Here is a 20,973-nt window from a genome sequence, read left to right as displayed (position 1 = left end):
TCCAGCCCTGCGGGTCAGTCTGGGTCAGCAGAGGCCAGAACTGACCACAAACAAACCATTCAGAGCTGGATCAGGACGGCCGCTCCAGTGCGTCACTGTTATGTCACATATAGCCACTGTGTGTGTTTCAGTGCTGGGGAATTTACCATATTATATTATGTATGAGGGTATACATGTATGAATCTGGGAAAGTTCACTCTGATCTGCATTTTAAACAACGTTAATAATTAAAATAACAGACATGCATCTGATCATCCCATAACAGTTCACAGCACTGTCAATGCATAACTGCGCCAATCAGTGCACGCGGGACAAAAGTCATTCATAAGAAGTCGTAATAAAGCATTACTTTGCTACAGCAATCCTCGTGTGAAGACAGGTTTAGATGTTTTTAAGAGGCTAAATTTAATGCAAAGACCACCAAACTGTCCATACTGCTTCCTCATTTAATGTCTACTCTACACACGTTGTCTGTGTGTGAAAATACAGTTTATACTTCTCCAAACTCAGGGTTCGCTCTTGTATGCTCACCAATGTAAACTGAATGGAAACCAGTGGTCATGTCTGGTACTGCAGCCAAAATAAACATTACCAAAAGAGATTTCAACTTCAAATTGGGACTATAACTTGCTCAGATATTTAGCTTTGGGTCTCAGTTTTGTAAAATACACATGTCAGGCATTATAATAACATATATATTGTTGTATTTTTTCACAAACAAAGGAACATAAGTTCTGTTTTCTGGAACCTTTTTCATTTTCACTTTTTCATCCTTTTCATCATCGCTAATGAAACACACATCCCACATCTTCAGTCCACTCCAGCAAATCCTTTATTCAAGAAACAGAAGTGTGTGTAGAGAAGTGCAAGAGTCATCCAGATCACTTACAAACTATTGCTGAACGCCAAACCACACAAATGAAGACAAGCAGAGCCTGAGGGACGACACCTGACTGACTGAAGCGCGTCTGATTGGCTGAAATCATCACATGTACACTCCTGATTGGCTGAAATCATCACATGTTGATTCTCTGGTCCGGCCTACGTGAGCTCCGCCCTCACGCACACAGTGTTCACTACCTAGGGTGCGTGAGAGTCTACCTTCATTAGTGAATAGATCAAACACACACACACACACACACACACACACACACACACACACACACACACACACACACACGGTAATTCACAGAGGAGAAGAGGAAATATGCAGAAACCCAGTAAAGCCCGAATGGTCCCAGAATGCACTTGGGCGTGTTCCAGTGTCCGCGTCTGGCTCTGGTGTGCACTGAAGGCAGTCTGAGGAAGAGGAATGTTCCGGAAACGCTTCCCGCTCCACACACAGAGGTCAAGCAAAGCTAAACGAGCGTCCGTAATGAGCCCGCCGGCCGGAGCTGTGCTGAGCCGAGGCGTCGTTCCCATCATCCCCGCAGGGGGCGTGTTCAGGGCGAGCGGTGCGTCTGTCACCGTCGCCACGGCAACGTCACTGGGTGGGTTTGGGCCCGCTGTCCGTCCCGCCTCCTGCAAACCGACAGCAGAGCGCTCAGACCGGCTCTTAAAGGGACGGCTCACCCAAACAGCAGCATTCTGCTGTTAATGACCCGTCCTGCACCGCTCCGCCAACACGAGGAGAGTCACTAACCACAGGATGAGCTCTGGGTGAACAGACCCTTTCACACTGCTCCTATAGTGTGTGTGTGTGTGTGTGTGTGTGTGCGCGCTCTCCTCTTACCTGTGCTGCTGCTGCTGTCCTGTGCGTTCTGCTGCCTGTCACAGATCACACACTCAGCGTTTACTCTTGACTGATCATCACGTCTGCATGATGTGTGTGTGTGTGTGTGTGTGTGTGTGTGCTCACCTGTCGAAGTAAGCCTGTCTCCTCCTGCGCAGCTCCTCTGCACTGAGCGTCTGCTTCTCACTGCTGCCCCCTGCAGGAGCCGAGGATCCCGCATCACTGCTGCCTACAGGACGAGAGAGTGTGTGTGTGTGTGTGTGTGTGTGTGTGTGTGTGTGTGTGTGTGTGAGAGAGAGAGAGAGAGAGTACATCACTGTGTGAGTTTGTATAAGTGTTTGTACTGGTTTTTATATCTCAGTGGGGACTTGAACCTAAATGCACACAGACTCATGGGGACTTGGATCACCGTGAGGATCAAATTGAGATGATCACAGGTAAACAAGCGTGCAGATCAGGCAGAACGGAGGATTGTGAAGATGTGAAGGTGCAGTGTTCACTGTGAGGGTTGAGTTTAGAGAATATACGGTCTGTGCAGTACACACATCACTACAGCTGTGTGTGTGTGTGTGTGTGTGTGTGTGTGTGTGTGTGTGTGCTCACCCTGCATGCTCATCTGTATGGCTCTGCGCAGGTCTGCCTCCTCATCCTCCACCTGCAGGTCTTGTCTGCTGAGCGCGAGAGCCTTCCTCAGCTCCTCCTCATCCTCGTCCAGCACCGGCTCCTCTGCAGTGTGTGTGGTTTCAGACGCGTGCGGTGCTGACATCCTGACAACATACACACATACATATATACACACACACACACACACACACACAATCAGCTGCAGTGCTCAATTATGGAGACTCCAGTGTGTGTGTGTGTGTGTGTGTGTGTGTGTGTGTGTGTGTGTGTGTGTGTGTGTGTGTGTGTGTGTGTACCTCTGCGTCTCCTCCTCTCCGATCAGCTTGGGCCGCTGCTGCTGCTCCACCCTCATGATGCGCAGGATCTGATCCGCTTCACACTCCGGCAGATTCCCCCGAATCACAAATATAGAGTAACCTGCAGGAGGACAAGAGCAGCGCTGAAGCGGACACACACACACACACACACACACACACACACACACACACACACACACACACGATAATGAGTGTTACCCTCCTGCTGCAGCTGTGCGAGGAACAGGGCCAGGTATGTGTCTGAGATCAGCTCCGGACCCGTCAGCAGAGAGTTCAGGTTAAACCACTGACACACACACAAACACACAGAGAGAGAAAGAAAGAGTCAACAAACACACACCTTTCTGACCCTGAACACACACACACACACACACACACACACCTGCTGTCCCAGCTTGCGCACGGTGAACCAGTGCTCCTTATAGTTGCAGATGAAGGCCTTCTCATGCCTGAAAGACAGCAGAGGAGGATGAGTGTGTGCAGAGGAGACACACACACACACACACACACACACACATAGAGGATACAGCGCTCACACACTCACATGGGGTCCATCTGCAGCTGCTGGTACTCTCTGCTGTTGAAGAGGACGATCTCCAGACCCCACACACCCAGAGCATTGCTGATCACCTGCACACACACACACACACACACACACACACACACACACAAACACACACAGGTCTCTATAAACATTTAATTCATGTGTTCATCATCATCATCATCATCGTTTGTTTTCCACGTATTCCAGTGTTGGTTTCTGCAGCACATGTCAGAGTGAGCCGTGTCAGTGAAGCGTTCAGCAGTGTGTGCTGCTGCTGCTGCTGCTGTTCCTCTTCACCACACTGGTAAGCTGTTTATGCACTAAAGACAAACCAGTCTTAATGTGGGCAACAGTACGGGCTCTTCATGCCACACATTCTCTATTGGAGACAGGTCGGGGCTGCAGGCAGGCCAGTCCAGTGTCTGTCTCCTCTTCCTCCGCAGCAGGACTCTGTAATGCGGGTCCAGAATCTCTCTGTGCTGTTCAGCATTACTGGAGCATCACAGAAGAGCAGGTCACCTCTGCCCAGAGCACCGACACAACCCCAGACCATGACAGAGCCGGCCTGCTGCTGGTGTCAGTCTGGATGATCCTCTTCTTCTGTGGTCTGGAGCACACGGCGTCCATTTCTCCCAGAAACACCTGAAACTCTGCTTCATCTGAGCACAGGACACGTCTCCACTGTGTGATGCTCCATCCCAGACGCCCAGAGCCTAGAGAAGCGCTGCTGGACACTGTTAACATAGGGCTTCCTCCAGACTCCTTCAGTCTTTAATGCTGTTCTGCACTGCTGAAGGTGAAATCTCCACATGTCTTCCTCTGAGGATCATTGTGTTCACACACTTCACTCATATTCTCTCATATCTGTGCTCAAACTGGAGATCCTCGACTCATCTCTGCTCCTAAAGCACTAGAGCTTTCCTGATGAGCAGATCACCATCACCATCACCTGTGGACATCACATCATCATCCAGCAGATCACCTGATCACCGCCCTGTTTCTGCAGTCTGAATGACAGCAGAGGGTTCGTGTTTTCCGTCTGTCCCAGCAGCTTTGTCTGATTTGTTGTTGTAGTGTTTGTGAGGAGTAACGGGTAACTATGACTGACCTGGATGGAGAAGAAGCCGCTGTCGTCCATGTTCCCTGACGGCTGCTGCACACACAGAACACAGCAGGTTACACTGAGACCCTGAGCTCTGTGTGTGAGTGTGTGTGTGTGTGTGTGTGTGTGTGAGTGTGTACCTGCAGGAATGTGCGGTACTCCTCCGTCTGCACTCCTCCCTCCGCCATGCGCATGCGCTCCTCCTCGTCCAGCTGCTGTGCTATAGAGGAGAGCTCCACCGGGCTGAAGTACTCGCCCTGCAGCAGGTTATTCAGGCAGTGCTGCGCGCACAGAGAGCCCTCCTGCTGTAACACACACACACATACACACAGTAAACACACAACAACATCAACATCATCATCATCATCATCATCATCATCCTCCTGCTGTAACACACACACACACCATGATCATCATCATCATCATCATCATGCTGCACAGAGTACTCCTACTGTAACACACACACACACACACACACAAAATCTGTTTCACACATACACTACACACTCTTTGTCAACAAACATAAACACACACTTTCTTGCTCTCTTACACACACACTCTCACTCAGACTCTACATTTCTTTCTTTGTTTCACTCACTCACAAACTCTTTCACAACACACACACACACACACACACACACACACACACACACACACACACACCACACACACACACACACACACACACACCACACACACACATATCATCCTCGTCGTGTAAACTCTGCTCATGTCGTGTTTCCTTCAGCTCAGACACACTCTCCAGCACTCCCTCAGTCTACAGGCTCAGTGTCCTCCTCTACAGCGCTGTGTGGCGGAGTGCAGCAGTGAAGAGGAGCCGCTCTGGCGGTAAACACACATGTGCTGGACTGTCTGTCTGCCCGTGTCGGATGTTGACACTCGATAAAAGTCCACGAGCGCCTCAGAGATATCAAGCCGGAGCAGCAGACTGAACTCGACAGATCTGCCCTCCTGCAGGAGAAGCTCTCCCAGATCATCTACACATCACTCATACACAGCATTATCTGAAAGCGATTCTTACTTTTTCGTGGAATATAGACTCCATGTTTGAAAGTGTGTGAATGACGGAACTGACGGAAACAGCGACGCGTCAAAACATGTCAGAATAAGAGTCACCTAAAAACAAGCGCTCTTTGAATAAAAACTGCGGCAAGGCTGCGTTTAAAATCGACAGATTAAGATCTCCGATACACTATCAATTGAATTACACGTTTAGTCGATATAAATAATTTAGCAGGACATTTACTGATGTTACTTTCTAACCGTTCTGCTTGTCACGTGACGAATCAAAACATCAGGAACGCCGCCCAGTGGCGCGCTGCGCTACACCTCATGTGGACAGATCCTGATTAAACGCAGAACTTATTTGTTTTAAATGAGGTAATTCGATTATTTAATGTTTTTTAAAGTATTCACACTTTTGAGAACTTTGAAAATATTCACTTCAAGACACAAATGACTTTTTACTGATGTCTAGTAGATTTGTGTAAGCACAAACATCAAACAGACATCTCAGTGATGTGTGTGTGTGTCATCTGCTCAGTGATGTGTGTGTGTCATCTGCTCAGCTGCATTCACGCCAGTTTCTCTGCTCAACACATTATAGGAAGCTTGAAAACGGCTACTGTGAACCCCAACACACGCGTGTTAATGTGAATGAGGGAGTGTTTAAAGATGGAGCCTGAGCCTGGAAACACATGCAGACCCGTGAGGCAGAGAGAAACATCTTAAAATAAAACAGATCCTGCAGCAGTGGAGTCTGTCAGACATCTGCCACAGCGCTCAACACGTGTAGTCAATCAGTCAATCAGTCATCCAGAAGCAGAAATCTGGAGCGTCTGAAGGGGTTCTGGACACTGCATTGATCCGAACCACACAGAGGACAGTTTATGTCCACAGAGAGAGGGGCTCTCGATGTCTTGATCCAACACAACACTTCAGAACCATTTCAGTTCATTTCTACACTGCAAAAATGATCTTCTTAGAGTTTTTAATCTTGTTTCTGGTCCAAATATCTAAAGATTTCTAAAAGATCAGACCTCCAAGGCATTCGAGGAGGAGGATAAAAGTTTAAAAGCCTTTATTACCATTGAAATACTGACTTTCACAAGTGCGCTGCACAATCCTGCTGTTTTACAGCAATAGTCATCTCAATAGAGGCTTTTTCACTTATATTTCAGGTGCGCTGGACTGGTGATTTTAATATGCTGTGCTGGTCTAGAGAATGCTTCTTTCTTAAAGAATTGAAAGATATTTGGACCAAACACAAGACAGAAACTCTGAGTAAGTAAAGCAGTTTCTGCAGAGCATACAGTCATGAAGTTGATCCTCCACACGACTGACCTGGCCATGCAAATGCAAATGCCAAACACACCATCATTAGGAGAATTGGTTCGGGGCGGCGCATGGCAAACAGAGCAGATTCAGCGCCGCAGGATCAGATCTGTGCCATCTGACGCGCAGGGATTTATGGGTTTAGTCCAAATTGTTTTTCCCAGCGTGCAGATTAAGCAGAGCGAGCGAGCGGAGCAGAAGCCATGGGGTCCGGCTGCGGAGTGGGGGCTCGTCCGGGTTCCAGAGCGCTGTGAGGACCAGTGTGTGTGTGTGAGTGTGTGCACCATGCAGATGGAGACGGTGCTCGTTTTCTTCTGTGTGGGTCTGCTGGGCGTCTCGGGGAGATCGGCACCAAAACCAGGACAGAAACTGGAGACCTACAAGCAGAGCAGGTAAACACCCTGACCACAGCCAACAACCATCCCTGAGGCTCATTCCTACACTGCAGACACACACACCGCTTACTCAGCTCACATCCTGTTCATCAAAAAGCAAGCACCAAACAACCATGAAGATCTGTGGATTACTTTAGCATGTTTATTTTATCCATCCATCCATCTATCCATCCATCCATCCATTCGTCTGTCTTTCCGTCCATCCATCTGTCCATCCATCCGTCCATCCATCCGTCTGTCCGTCCGTTCGTCCATCCATCCATCCATCCATCCATCCATCCATCCGTCTGTCCGTCCGTCCGTTCGTCCATCCATCCATCCATCCATCCATCCATCCATCCATCCGTCTGTCCGTCCGTCCGTCCGTCCATCCATCCATCCATCAATTTCAGCTCAGGTCAACACTTTTGGTTTGCTTCCCTCATTGTCAGGCTGTTCTGCTTGTTTTAATGAGAACCTCTGTCTTCATTTGGACTCTGGTTAGTTCAGAGGACAGCACTGTATGTTCTGCTTGTCTAGAGAAAGCTTCTTGATTTAAGAGTTTGTGGATATTTAAGCTTGAAACAAGACAGAAACTCTGAGTCAGAAACGCATTTGTTCCAGTGTCAGTAGCCCTTCTTGTGTGTATTTCCTCCTCATTTGTACGTCACTCTGGATTAGAGCATCTGCTAAATGTAAATGTGCAATATTCTGCTGGATCTGTGGAGTCTCGTGAGTGCAGAAGCCTCTTCATTGCCTTCAGACACAGCATATGGAGAATCTTATCAGCCTCCATATCCTGATCCGTGTCTGTGAAGCCTTCCACTCGGCTTGTAGAAACACACACAGCGATGCTTCACTGCCAATCAAGCTGTTCCTACTCAGAGCTCCTGTCCTGTTTCTAGCGCAAATATCTAAAAGTCCAGGAGCCTGACAAGCTGAACATGTTGACTTGCCTTCAGAAATAATGAGTCAAGATGAAGAGAGTTTACCTGAAAACAAGCAGAATAATCTGCCAAGGGGAGAATAAAATAACAGTGATCTGCTTCCCCCATTGTCAGATTACTCTGCTTGCTTGAATGAAAAACTCTCCTCATTTTCACATTCTATTTCTGAAAATAAAACCGTTTGTGCTGCTCATCCAGAGAAATATAGATATGAGAATTTGACATATTTGGACTAGAAACAAGATTAAAACTCTATTAGAAACGCATTCTTTAGCATTCACACTGATTTCTTTAAAAATATCCTCATTTTACGCTATCAGCTGCAACCCATCACTGGGAAACACCCATACACACACACTCATACACTACGGCCAGTGTAGGTGATCAGTTCCCCTATAGCGCATGTGTTTGGACTGAAACCGGAGCACCCGGAGGAAACCCACGCCAACACGGGGAGAACATGCAAACTCCACACAGAAACACCAACTGACCCAGCCGAGACTCAAACCAGAGACCTTCTTGCAGTGAGGCGACAGTGCTGTACATGCCAGAGCAGCGTGTGGTGCTGTGATTCTCTGAGATGTGGAGCAGCTCATGAACCGGCGCTGTACACAACACTGCTGGAGAGGCTTCATGAATGCTCTGTAGTAAAGCTGTAAGCTCCGTCTTCTACAGCACACACTGTAATCCGCCATTGCTGTTGTTGTGGCGGTTACGTGATGCTGTCTGACCCCTATTTTAACATCCAAAATCCTCAGCGACCCCTTCAAAACCCTAGCAGACTACAGTTCTCAGATCAGTAAGGCTGTGTTGGTTACTGGATTTACTGACGTGACCAGCAGTGAATCACACATATCACATATAAATACTCCAAGTGCAGCATGGAGGCTGAGTAGTGTCACACTGTGGCCTCACAGCAAGAAGGTCGCTGGTTTGAGTCTCGGCTGGGTCAGTTGGTGTTTCTGTGTGGAGTTTGCATGTTCTCCCCGTGTTGGCGTGGGTTTCCCCCGGGTGCTCCGGTTTCAGTCCAAACACATGCGCTATAGGGGAACTGATCAACTACACTGGCCGTAGTGTATGAGTGTGTGTGTGAATGAGTGTGTATGGGGGTTTCCCAGTACTGGGTTGCAGCTAGAAGGGCATCCGCTGTGTAAAACATATGCTGGAATAGTTGGCGATTCATTCCTCTGTGGCATCCCCTGATTAATGAAATGAGTGGCTGCTGGATTAAAGCCACAGCGTGATGAACTGACAGTAGTGAAGGCACATTCAGTCATGTTCACTGCAGGAATTGTGGGTAAACACAGATTGAGATGTAGTTTCTCACTCTCCTCACAGGTTGCGGAGAGAAACCACACGTGTGGATGGAGGAAACCACAAGTCTGGCAGGTGCAGTGGCGTTCAGGCTGATCTTTAATTAACAATGATATAACAGATATCTCTTATATTTTGGGGTGGGATGTTCATCTTGAAGCCGCTGTTTCTGTAAGTGCTGTATGATGTGGGATGTTTCATTCAAAGCAGCTTACGGAGGATTCTAGAAATGCAGGAACATTTCTCATCTCCAAGATAATTCTATAATTAGTTTTCAAAAACCAAACATTTCGAATGAACACTTATATCCAGCTGTCTCTATAAGTCATGTTTATATGTGAATTTAGGCACATTTTGTCTTGGAAATATTAATTCAATAATCTGTTTTTGACTGTCTAACTGTACCGTCAGCTCTGTTATCGTCAGCTCTGTTATCGTCAACTCTGTTATCGTCAACTCTGTTATCGTCAACTCTGTTATCGTCAACTCTGTTATCGTCAACTCTGTTATCGTCAACTCTGTTATCGTCAACTCAGTATTCGTCAACTCTGTTATCGTCAACTCTGTTATCGTCAACTCTGTTATCGTCAACTCAATATTCGTCAACTCAGTATTCGTCAACTCAGTATTTGTCAACTCTGTTATCGTCAACTCTGTTATCGTCAACTCAGTATTCGTCAACTCTGTTATCGTCAACTCAGTTATCGTCAACTCAATATTCGTCAACTCAGTATTCGTCAACTCAGTATTTGTCAACTCTGTTATCGTCAACTCTGTTATCGTCAACTCAGTATTCGTCAACTCTGTTATCGTCAACTCAGTTATCGTCAACTCAGTATTCGTCAACTCTGTTATTGTCAACTCTGTTATCGTCTACTCCGTTACGGTCAACTCTGTTATCGTCAACTCAGTATTCGTCAACTCTGTTATTGTCAACTCAGTATTCGTCAACTCAGTATTCGTCAACTCAGTATTCGTCAACTCAGTATTCGTCAACTCTGTTATCGTCAACTCTGTTATCGTCAACTCAGTATTCGTCAACTCTGTTATCGTCAACTCTGTTATCGTCAACTCAGTATTCGTCAACTCTGTTATCGTCAGCTCAGTATTCGTCAACTCTGTTATCGTCAATTCAGTATTCGTCAACTCTGTTATCGTCAGCTCTGTTATCGTCAGCTCTGTTATCGTCAGCTCTGTTATTGTCAGCTCTGTTATCGTCAACTCTGTTATCGTCAACTCTGTTATCGTCAACTCAGTATTCGTCAACTCTGTTATCGTCAACTCTGTTATCGTCAACTCAGTATTCGTCAACTCTGTTATCGTCAGCTCAGTATTCGTCAACTCTGTTATCGTCAATTCAGTATTCGTCAACTCTGTTATCGTCAGCTCTGTTATCGTCAGCTCTGTTATCGTCAACTCTGTTATCGTCAGCTCTGTTATTGTCAACTCCGTTATCGTCAAATCCGTTATCGTCAACTGTTCTCACCAAATCTGCTACAGCTTAAAAAAATTCACAATAAATTAAACAGCAGCAGTAACAGAATTAAATGTCTCCTATTATTTTGAAGCCTTTTACATAGTAATGTGTTGAGTTTACTGTAAATCAGCTGATTATCATTCCAGTTTAAAGATAACTCATGCAAACAGCCTGAAATGTTCCTGCAGTTCTATAATGAGCTGCTTGTGTTGCAGATAAGGTGAGCAGTGCTTGAGAGGATTCCAGCACCTATAATAAATGTAATGTGTTATAAGTTTGCTGATCTGTGAGATGATTGTGCACTGAGCTGCAGTTCACCACAGTTTCATCTGTTCACGATTTCAGCCCGATCTTCAGAAGAAGTCCAGACATGACGAAGTCTCCCATGACCAAATCAGAGCAGCTGCTGAGGATTGATGACCACGACTTCACCATGAGGCCGGCATTCGGCGGTGAGCGACAACTGCTCATGAAGGAGAGATGGACAGACAAATAGATAGATAGATAGATTGATTGATTGATTGATTGATTGATTGATTGATTGATTGATTGATTGATTGATTGATTGACAGATGTTTTTAGCACCATTTTTAGAATTTTCCAGAAATGTGTGTTTTTGGTTGAAAACATCTGGATCTCCAGAAAGGATGTGTTCTGCACTTTACTCTAGGAACATCCAGGAAATTACTAATGTTGAGTTATTTATTATGCAAATGACCTCTTCTTATTTTGATGAAAGAATATTTGACTAAAATAAACAAACACACACACACACACACACACACTGCTGTCCAGATGTGAGGAGGCAGTGCTGCGGCTGATCCTGACCCACTTGTGTTTGATGGTGAGCCTAAAATAGGCCACAAACACAGCAGAGATAATCCTGTCTGCTTCAGAGAGAGAGAGAGAGTGAGAGAGAGAGAGAGAGAGACTCCATCATCATCATCTTCGTCATCATTAAAAATATTCATCTTCATGATAATCTTCATCACAAAAATGCATCAACATCATCATCGACCACAGCGGAATGAACTGACAACTATTCCAGCAAATGTTTTACACAGTGGATGCCCATCCAGCTGTAACCCAGTACTGGGAAATACCTATACACACTCACTCACACACACACACACACACACACACACACACACACACACACACACTCAAACACAAACACTATGGCCAATTTAGTTTGTAAATTCCTCTATTAGACTGGGGGAAACCGGAGCACCCGGAGGAAACCCACGCCAACACAGGGAGAACATGCAAACTCCACACAGAAACACCAACTGACCCAGCCGGGACTTGAAACAGCGACCTTATTGCTGTAAGGCTATAGTGCTGACCACTGAGCCACCATGTCACCTGTACCACCATCATAACTCATCATCATCTTCATCATCACTGATCTTCAGTCTCACAGTCACCCTGTGTGTCCGCAGGTCCGCCGATCCCCGTGGGTGTGGATGTGCAGGTGGAGAGTCTGGACACCATCTCTGAGGTGGACATGGTGAGAGAAGCACAGCGGCAGCAGCAGCAGCATTACTGACACCATCAGCACAGTCATTAAACACCGTCTATCCACAGCTTGTTGTGTTTTCTGATTCTATTTTCCTCCGTTTATTTATGCTTTGATTGACATTAAACAGGATCTTCATCTTTCCTGCTACAGTGTGTAAAAGTGTCTCCTCTGCACGTGTGTGATGGTCTGCAGAGCTCTATAGCGTGTGTGTTGGTGTTGAATATTACGCTACAGAAACCTTGGAGTAAACTGCAGCACATTTCCTGCTATTTTACACACTCATTCATCTACATATATTACTGCTGATATAACTGCAGCACACCAGGTATTATAGTTGTTGTGTTACTATAGCAACAGCGGAATCACCACAACAGATCAGTTACTATAGTTGTTGTTACCATAGCAACTGTAGAATCACCACAACAGATCAGTTACTATAGTTGTTGTTACCATAGCAACTGTAGAATCACCACAACAGATCAGTTACTATAGTTGTTGTGTTACCATAGCAACAGCGGAATCACCACAACAGATCAGTTACTATAGTTGTTGTTACCATAGCAACTGTAGAATCACCACAACAGATCAGTTACTATAGTTGTTGTTACCATAGCAACTGTAGAATCACCACAACAGATCAGTTACTATAGTTGTTGTGTTACCATAGCAACTGTAGAATCACCACAACAGATCAGTTACTATAGTTGTTGTTACCATAGCAACTGTAGAATCACCACAACAGATCGATTACTATAGTTGTTGTGTTACCATAGCAACTGTAGAATCACCACAACAGATCAATTACTATAGTTGTTGTGTTACCATAGCAACTGTAGAATCACCACAACAGATCAGTTACTATAGTTGTTGTGTTACCATAGCAACTGTAGAATCACCACAACAGATCAATTACTATAGTTGTTGTTACCATAGCAACTGTAGAATCACAACAACAGATCGATTACTATAGTTGTTACCACAGCGACTGTCGAATCACCACAGCAGTAGTTTACAGTAGGACGGCTCTAAATCACTGAGTGTTCTCTTGCAGTATTGTTCATGTGAGACAGCACTGCCCTCCACAGGTCAGATGTAATGTTTGTAACTATTATTCTGTAATTATTCTGGAGTAAGGAGGAATGTGTGTATTAATCATTCATTAGTATATCGTGGTGTCCCTCATCATCTCTGATGTTTTAGTAATGTGTGTGTGTGTGTGTGTGTTTGCCGTCAGGACTTCACCATGACTCTATATCTGCGGCATTACTGGAAAGACGAGCGCCTGTCCTTCCCCAGCACCAACAACCAGAGCATGACCTTCGACAGCCGCCTGGTCAAGAAGATCTGGGTGCCCGACATGTTCTTCGTCCACTCCAAAAGATCCTTCATCCACGACACCACAACAGACAACGTGATGCTGCGAGTGTATCCAGACGGAAACGTGCTCTACAGTCTCAGGTGAACACACACACACACACACACACACACATGCGGTACTAGCCCAGATGAAGTCAGTCTCTCCTTAAAACAAGCAGCAGAATCTGACATTCACATCCACAGGAAAAACCAGCAGTGTGGAAATCAGCATTACTCAAAAATAAATGATGATGTTTTCCCGAGAGGAAGGAGACTCATTCTGATCATGTTTTGGGGGAACTGTCTCTTGTAAACACAGGTTAGATGTGTATTGCCAGTTTCAGCAGAAGACAGAAATAAATAACACTGAAGCGCAGCTCTGCGGATTACCTTTTACATGAGCAGTCTTTAAGAGGATTATTAACATGTCAGAGATGCCGTCATCTCTGTTCACAACACAGGGGAACAGCAGTGTGAAATATCATTCAGATGCTGACAGTGTATGGATGCTTCCCTGTGATGGGTTGCAGCTGGAAAGGAATCCGCTGCGTAAAAACGTGCTGGATAAGTTGGCGGTTCATTCCACTGTGGCGACCCCAGATTAATAAAGGGACTAAGCCGACAAGAAAATGAATGAATGAATGCTAAGAGTGTATGCATGCTTCCCAGTGATGGGTTGCAGCTGGAAGGGCATCCGCTGCATGAAAGTATGTGCTGGATAAGTTGGTGGTTCATTCCACTGTGGCGGCCCCAGATTAAAAAAAGGATTAAGCTGGAAAGCATTGAATGAATGATTGAGGCGCAGTGTTTTCATAGACAGAGCTGATGTCAGTCGACAAGACACAGGCAGATTCTGAAAACAGATGAGCACAGCTCTTCACTGATTCAGCTGTGAAATCACCAAAACTGAGCAGGTCAGGAGTATTGCTGAACCTGTGAGTCAGGAGCTGCTTTCAGTATTGAGATGTTTTGTGAATATCAGCTCTGGACTGACCCCTGATGAGTGCTGCTGTGTGTGTTGTGTGTTGTGTTGTGTTGTGTTGTTATTATAGGGTGACGGTCACTGCGATGTGCAACATGGACCTGAGCCGCTTCCCTCTGGACACACAGACCTGCTCACTGGAGATCGAGAGCTGTACGTACACAGACACACACACACACACACACACACACACACACACACACACACACACACAGGTCATGAGTGTTCTGAGGCAGTGTGTGTGATGAGTGTGTGTTGTGTTCTCAGACGCCTACACTGATGACGATCTCATGCTTTACTGGAAGAAAGGCAACGAGTCTCTGAACACAGACGACAGGATCTCTCTGTCCCAGTTCTTCATCCAGAAGTTCCACACCACCACCAAGCTGGCGTTCTACAGCAGCACAGGTAACACACGTCAGCATGTCAGAGTCCATGTGCAGATCCTCCAGTGCAGTCTTCATCCTCCTGCTGTGATTTTGGATCATCAGTGTATACAATGCTTCAGGGAAACACAGAGATGTGCAGACATTATGGAAAAACCTTTCAGTAGATGATCATTAATGCTGATCAGAGGATCTGACAGATATGAATGTGTGTGTGAGGGTTAGTGTGTGTGTGTGTGTGTGCTGTGAACACTGCAGAGCTTCAGTGTGTGTGTGTTTTGCAGGCTGGTATAATCGGCTCTACATTCACTTCACTCTCCGCCGACACGTCTTCTTCTTCCTGCTGCAAACGTATTTCCCAGCGACGCTGATGGTCATGCTGTCCTGGGTGTCCTTCTGGATTGACCGCAGAGCCGTTCCTGCAAGAGTTCCTCTCGGTAGGACAAACAGCACACCCAAACAATGCCTTTCCTACAGGTGTAGTGTTGTTTCAGTCTAAATGTCCAAACATTGTCAGAGCAAGAAGCATCTTCTAGACGACACACTGGAAATAATACGATGGGAAATGGAAATAGTCAAGCCATGATCCTCCAGTGAAGCGTGTGTGTGTGTGTTCCCGCAGGCATCACCACGGTCCTCACCATGTCCACCATCATCACCGGAGTCAACGCCTCCATGCCCAGAGTCTCCTACATCAAAGCGGTGGACATCTACCTGTGGGTCAGCTTCGTCTTCGTCTTCCTCTCCGTCATCGAGTACGCCGCCGTCAACTACCTGACCACGGTTCAGGAGCGCCGGGAGAGGAAACTCAGGAATCAAGTAAGACTGCTGCATTTATCCCTGATCTCAGGACTGAGGGTGTATTAATGCAGAGATGTGTACACATGTGTTCTCCAGATGTTGCAGGTTCATTAAAGCCAAACTCTGAACACTCGATCACATGTAATTGATTATTCGCCAGTGTGACGCGTCTGTGTTTGTGTTGTACCGCTGCAGTTGCCTTGCACGTGTGGAATAGCGAACCCGGACGAGGACATGATGATGACCACCTGCTACAGCGACGTGGACCCCAACACCACGGGCACCTACGGGCTGCCGGAGAACGGCGGGCGGCAGGAGCGGATCCTGGCCCAGCTCAGCCTGTCCGACAGCCAGAGGAACAGCCGGGTCAAGACCACACGCGGATACGTCAACATCTGGATCGACACCCACGCCATAGACAAGTACTCGCGCGTGATCTTTCCAGCCGCGTACTCGCTCTTCAACATCGTGTACTGGTCCATCTACTCATAACCACCGGACGCCGCGCTCGCTCCGCCTTCAGGACGACACGCTGACCTTCAGGTTTCTTTTCTACTGGACTCATCTCTGGGAGATCTGCGTGTAAACGACTCGCTGCTCATCAAGAATCCACTCATGCTGGGAAATCAGAGGACGGGTCTGTTAGGGGCCGTTCACACACACGGCGGTTTCCCATGTCAGCACACGCCTGATGGATGAGTGGGATCATTACGCTCACATCGGGGATGAGCGCCTCGTGTTTTAAAGGGCACCAATGATCTACGTCAGCTGTTTGGACAGAAGCGTGTGCAGGTATCGTGTGTCCACCGTTATATTTTTATAATTTCCTGATGTTAAAATTGGATCCCAGTGATGTTGAATCCCCATGACAGGCGCATTTGAGGATGTGTGTGATGTTACTGTGCTGCTTGTGTCTGTGGCTCTCCGCTTTATTGCCTCATTCATTCTGTTTCTTTTCAGCTTAGTCCCTTTATTCATCAGGGGTCACCACAGCGGAATGAACCGCCAACTTATGCAGCACATGTTATATGCAGCAGATGCTCTTCCAGCTGCAACCCAACATTGGAAAACACCCACACACACACACACATACACTTTTAGGTTAGTTTAGTTGATCGGTTCCTCTATAGCGCATGTGTTTGGGCTGTGGGGGGAACTGGAGGAAACCCACGCCAACACGGAGAACATGCAAACTCCACACAACCGAGACTCAAACCAATGACCTTCTTGCTGTGAGGCGATCGTGCTACCCACTGCGCCACCGTGACATTTTATCATGTGTACCATTTCAAGTTCTAACAAAATCATTATTTATTTTTCCCCAAAGATTGGACTGAATGGTTTTGAAGGCTTGAGTCCTCAGAGCTGGGCTGACCTGCTGTTCAGTGTTTGATGATCCTGTAACTCACGGCCGATTCACACGGGGCTTCAGCGTCAACACTTGATGGAGGGCGTGTTTGAAGATGAGGCTGACATGATCGTCTTAGCAGCGTCAGCCAATGAAATTAATCCACAATCAGCTACTGTCTGAGCTGGGGTATTTGCATAAAGCGATCTGATTGGCTGACGCTTCCATTGATGCTTGAAGAGTTGAGAAATTCCCAACTTGAATTGGTGCTGACGGATCCACAATGTGAGTGTGAATGAGTGTGTATGGGTGTTTTCCAGTACTGGGTTGCAGCGGAAAGGGCATCCACTGTGTAAACCATATACTGGATAAGTTGGTGGTTCATTCCGCTGTGGTGACCCCTGATGAATAAGTGACTAAGCTAAAGGTAAATGAATGAATGACTATTGTTTAGAGGTGAAAACCCTGTTACTATATTGTAATTTCACGTGCAGCTTTTACTACAGCGACCCCAGCATCAGTAACCATCGACTAATTAAACCAACGCATATTTGAAGCATTATTTTTGCGTTGATTATCAGTGAAATGCGACTCTGTGTAGTAAACTTGCTCCATCTAAACACACATGCTGGAGCTTTACTAGACCCGCTGTCCTGACATTTGATCCTACCCTTCAGATTATGCTGCCAACACTGTATTTGAATGGTTCTGAGGTTAGGATTGGGGAGGTTTTATCACAATATTCCACATTAATATTTACTATAAATCATTATATTACAATATTTGGTAAGACGGCAGGCCAGATAGACCGTCAGGCCAACAAGAAATGTCCCAGTGCTCCCTATGGCCAGTCTGCCGCTGGCCATGACGGCTACTCTGGGATCTCCACAGAAATGCAGCACAGTTCACTCATATTTCCCAAACGTTATTATTGTGCAAACAATATGGGAATGATTTTTACCTTTTAAATGTAATATTTAAAAATAGTAGAATAACGTTATGCTGAAACACTCACTACTATGAATGAATGAATGAATGTTTTTTTGTTCGTAACTTTGGAGAACGTTGCTGAGACGTTGTGAGAATGTTAGCTGGGTAACGTCTCCTCTACAGTTTTACTGCATGACATTTCTTTATTTATTTATGTAAATATATGCACACTGTAAAAAATAAAAAGTTGAGTAAACTTAAAATTTTAAAGCAACCGGCTGCAAAGAAATTTTGAGTTTACTCAACTTCAGTGGTTGAAGTTGTGCCAAATTATTTTTTTAAGTTGACTGAAATGGCTGGTTTAAGTCATGACAACTTTCAAGCCTAAGTTCATCTAACTTGTCATTATGAGTTTGCCTAAAATTAAACAGGGGTTGAGTAAACTGTAATAAATGAGTTGGCACAACTTACAGAAGTTCAGTTAACTCAAAGCTGTGCAGCTGGTTGCCTTAATTTTTCAAGTTGATTTAATCTTTATCTTTTAATTCATAATTTTATGGAAATCTTATATCTGCGCTTCTCAAACAAATACCTGTATGACTCTAAGTATGAAGTTAAGAGATTACAAAACACACTATAAAACACAATATCAAAGAATATATTTATTGACAATTCTGCAAACAGCTTTCTGTCCAAATGAAATGTACTGCAGTCCAGAGAAGGAAAAGAGGCAACAAAAAGGTAAATCCTCAAATCCTGTATTGCCTTTTAAGTGCTCGAGTTAAGCAAAAGAAATATTTAAAAAGCTTGCACTATCAACATTTTCTTCAAAGTGCAAGAGTAATTAGTTTTGTCACCATATTTTAATTTTGTTACCCATCAGTTCTATAACTTTAAAAACGTCCATTTCCTGCTAACATTTGAGCGTTGTTGACCATGTTTTAAACACTGTTATATTGCCATTGTGTTCACATGCTCAACAGAAAACACTGATTGGGCGTGAAGATCATCAGTTCACCAAACTCACTGCTGTTTACTGAGTGTAACCACAGACACAGGGACACTTAAGAATTTCACATTGATCAACTGGTCTGTGTATAAGCTGACACAAGTGTTACGCTGATGGATCAACTATGCGACATTTTGAAACACTCCAGTTTGTGTGTGTGTGTGTGTGTGTGTGTGTGTGTGTGTGTGTGTGTGTGTGTGTGTGTGTGTGTGTGTGTGTGTGTGTGTGTGTCTGTGTTTGCACTCCATGAACATCAGTGAAGAGCAGTGAAATGGTGAACTTCTCAGCCAATCACAGTCATTTATGTTGAGCGCTTGAACACAACAGCCAATCAATCAATTGGTGGGAAATGGATGTTTTTAAAATTTGAAAATGTAAAATCAAAACTGAATTTAAGTTTGGTGACAACACCAGAGTAACACAATTTCAGTGTACAAACCAATGCATTTAGTTTTTGAAAGACTGGACTCTTGCTGAGCACTGAGGATCAAGGCCAATAAACACTTTCTGAATAGTGTCAAAGATGTGTTTCAGTTCTTTGGGGTAGTTCATAATGAGGAAATTAATCAAACCAAAGAGGAGAACAGCAGCTGTCGGAAGATCTTTTCCAGCACGATTTGCTCTTCCAGAACCACAGACAGGCACCTTACATTTGGGTTGGTCTGAAGAGTGGCAACATCCTCTTCAACAGTGCTAAGGATGTCCATCTCCATCTCTTTTGTGCAAATATCTTCCGGCTCTGTGTCCTGCAGTAAAAAGAAACATAAAAAGAGGATGAAAAACTATTTTTACTGCTAAATCACAAACATCTCCAAAAAGCAAGGTAAAAAAAGCAAAGGCAAAGCAACTTAATTTGGAAACTGAAGGTAGTAATGTCAGTAACACAGTCATTTATATACCTTCTATTTATAAAACTTTTCAGGTAACACTTTTATAATAATGAATCATTTATTAAGCATTAGCAAATAGTGAATTGATTATCCATTAAGCATCAACTCTACATGAATAAACATTAGTAAGCTATTTAATAAGTACTAGTATCTAATAAATAAGTACTAGTATCTATTAAATAGGTAGTAGCATCTCAGTAATAGGTACTAGTACCTAATGATTAACTACTAGTAGATAAAAATATGCACTAGTCACAGCTGGAATACATACTAGTCAAAACTGAATAGTTGATATCTCAATTAGAGATCCCATAGAAATGAATGGGAAAATTTTAATTCATTACGAGTAACAACAGAATAGTTACTAGTCACTATTAAAATAAGTACTAGTAACTAATAAATAAGAACTAGTATCTATTTAATAAGTACTAGTAACTAATAAATAAGTACTAGTAACTAATAAAAAAGTACTAGTATCTATTTAATAAGTACTAGTAACTAATAAATAAGTACTAGTAACTAATAAATAAGTACTAGTATCTATTTAATAAGTACTAGTATCTAATAAATAAGTACTAGTATCTATTTAATAAGTACTAGTAACTAATAAATAAGTACTAGTATCTATTTAATAAGTACTAGTAACTAATAAATAAGTACTAGTATCTAATAAATAAGTACTAGTAACTAATAAATAAGAACTAGTATCTATTTAATAAGTACTAGTAACTAATAAATAAGTACTAGTAACAGGGTTAACAATACAGTGGTGACCGGCCGCTCAGATATGTCTGTTTGCAACAACAATATTTCACTACATTTCCCTCCAGTTTAAGAAGCAAATGAACGTTAAACAGTCCTTCAAATGAAGCAAACTTCACAGGTGGCTAGCTTGTTAGCCCGAGCTTGTCAGAAATGATCTTCACACGATGTAACTTAGTTTTTTGGGAACATAACATTACA

General features: G+C 44.5%; 3 protein-coding genes across 12 annotated transcripts in view; 1 reads left to right on the top strand and 2 right to left on the bottom strand.

Annotated features, from left to right (window-relative positions):
• nek9 (NIMA related kinase 9) overlaps positions 1-20,973 on the bottom strand; it is a 129,464-nt gene that overhangs the window by 71,835 nt on the left and 36,656 nt on the right. The window lies entirely within an intron of this gene.
• atxn3 (ataxin 3) lies at positions 815-5,426 on the bottom strand. 5 transcript variants are annotated; one of them, NM_001320532.1, is given in 12 exon segments: positions 815-991; positions 1,023-1,521; positions 1,733-1,767; positions 1,859-1,961; positions 2,336-2,499; positions 2,653-2,773; positions 2,872-2,959; positions 3,056-3,122; positions 3,218-3,303; positions 4,326-4,370; positions 4,460-4,624; positions 5,362-5,426. In NM_001320532.1, coding segments are annotated over 11 exon segments (936 nt in total). In that variant the 5' UTR covers positions 5,386-5,426; the 3' UTR covers positions 815-991; positions 1,023-1,483.
• Positions 5,650-19,642, top strand: LOC100330554 (gamma-aminobutyric acid receptor subunit rho-1). Of its 6 annotated transcripts, none has more exons than XM_002662226.8 (11): positions 5,650-5,720; positions 6,839-7,066; positions 9,334-9,384; positions 11,132-11,238; positions 12,229-12,296; positions 13,543-13,766; positions 14,717-14,799; positions 14,914-15,054; positions 15,317-15,469; positions 15,655-15,851; positions 16,029-19,642. In XM_002662226.8, exons 1-11 carry the CDS (start codon positions 5,716-5,718, stop codon positions 16,323-16,325), a joined length of 1,554 nt encoding a protein of 517 aa, XP_002662272.4. In that variant the 5' UTR covers positions 5,650-5,715; the 3' UTR covers positions 16,326-19,642. The 6 variants fall into 6 exon arrangements, with proteins under 6 accessions (XP_002662272.4, XP_073783817.1, XP_068070757.1 ...); XM_073927716.1 differs by having other exon boundaries at positions 5,947-7,066; XM_068214656.2 differs by lacking the exon at positions 6,839-7,066.

The sequence above is a fragment of the Danio rerio genome, chromosome 17 (assembly GCF_049306965.1).
Source record: "Danio rerio strain Tuebingen ecotype United States chromosome 17, GRCz12tu, whole genome shotgun sequence".
In the NCBI taxonomy this organism is placed as follows: domain Eukaryota; kingdom Metazoa; phylum Chordata; class Actinopteri; order Cypriniformes; family Danionidae; genus Danio; species Danio rerio.
Note: the sequence above shows the minus strand (reverse complement) of the source record. Positions and strands in the feature narration are given on the sequence as shown.

Coding starts and splice junctions, on each gene's coding strand:
- LOC100330554 (XM_073927716.1), top strand. CDS start 6,657: ATGAAGTTGATCCTCCACACGACTGACCTGGCCATGCAAATGCAAATG. Junction 11,239..12,228: donor CATGAGGCCGGCATTCGGCG/GTGAGCGACAAC, acceptor GTGTGTCCGCAG/GTCCGCCGATCCCCGTGGGT. Junction 12,297..13,542: donor CCATCTCTGAGGTGGACATG/GTGAGAGAAGCA, acceptor GTTTGCCGTCAG/GACTTCACCATGACTCTATA.
- atxn3 (XM_073927072.1), bottom strand. CDS start 5,051: ATGAGCAGAGTTTACACGACGAGGATGATATGT. Junction 4,625..5,018: donor ACACGACGAGGATGATATGT/GTGTGTGTGGTG, acceptor TGTGTGTTACAG/CAGGAGGGCTCTCTGTGCGC. Junction 1,522..1,732: donor GGACAGCAGCAGCAGCACAG/GTAAGAGGAGAG, acceptor GTCGGTTTGCAG/GAGGCGGGACGGACAGCGGG.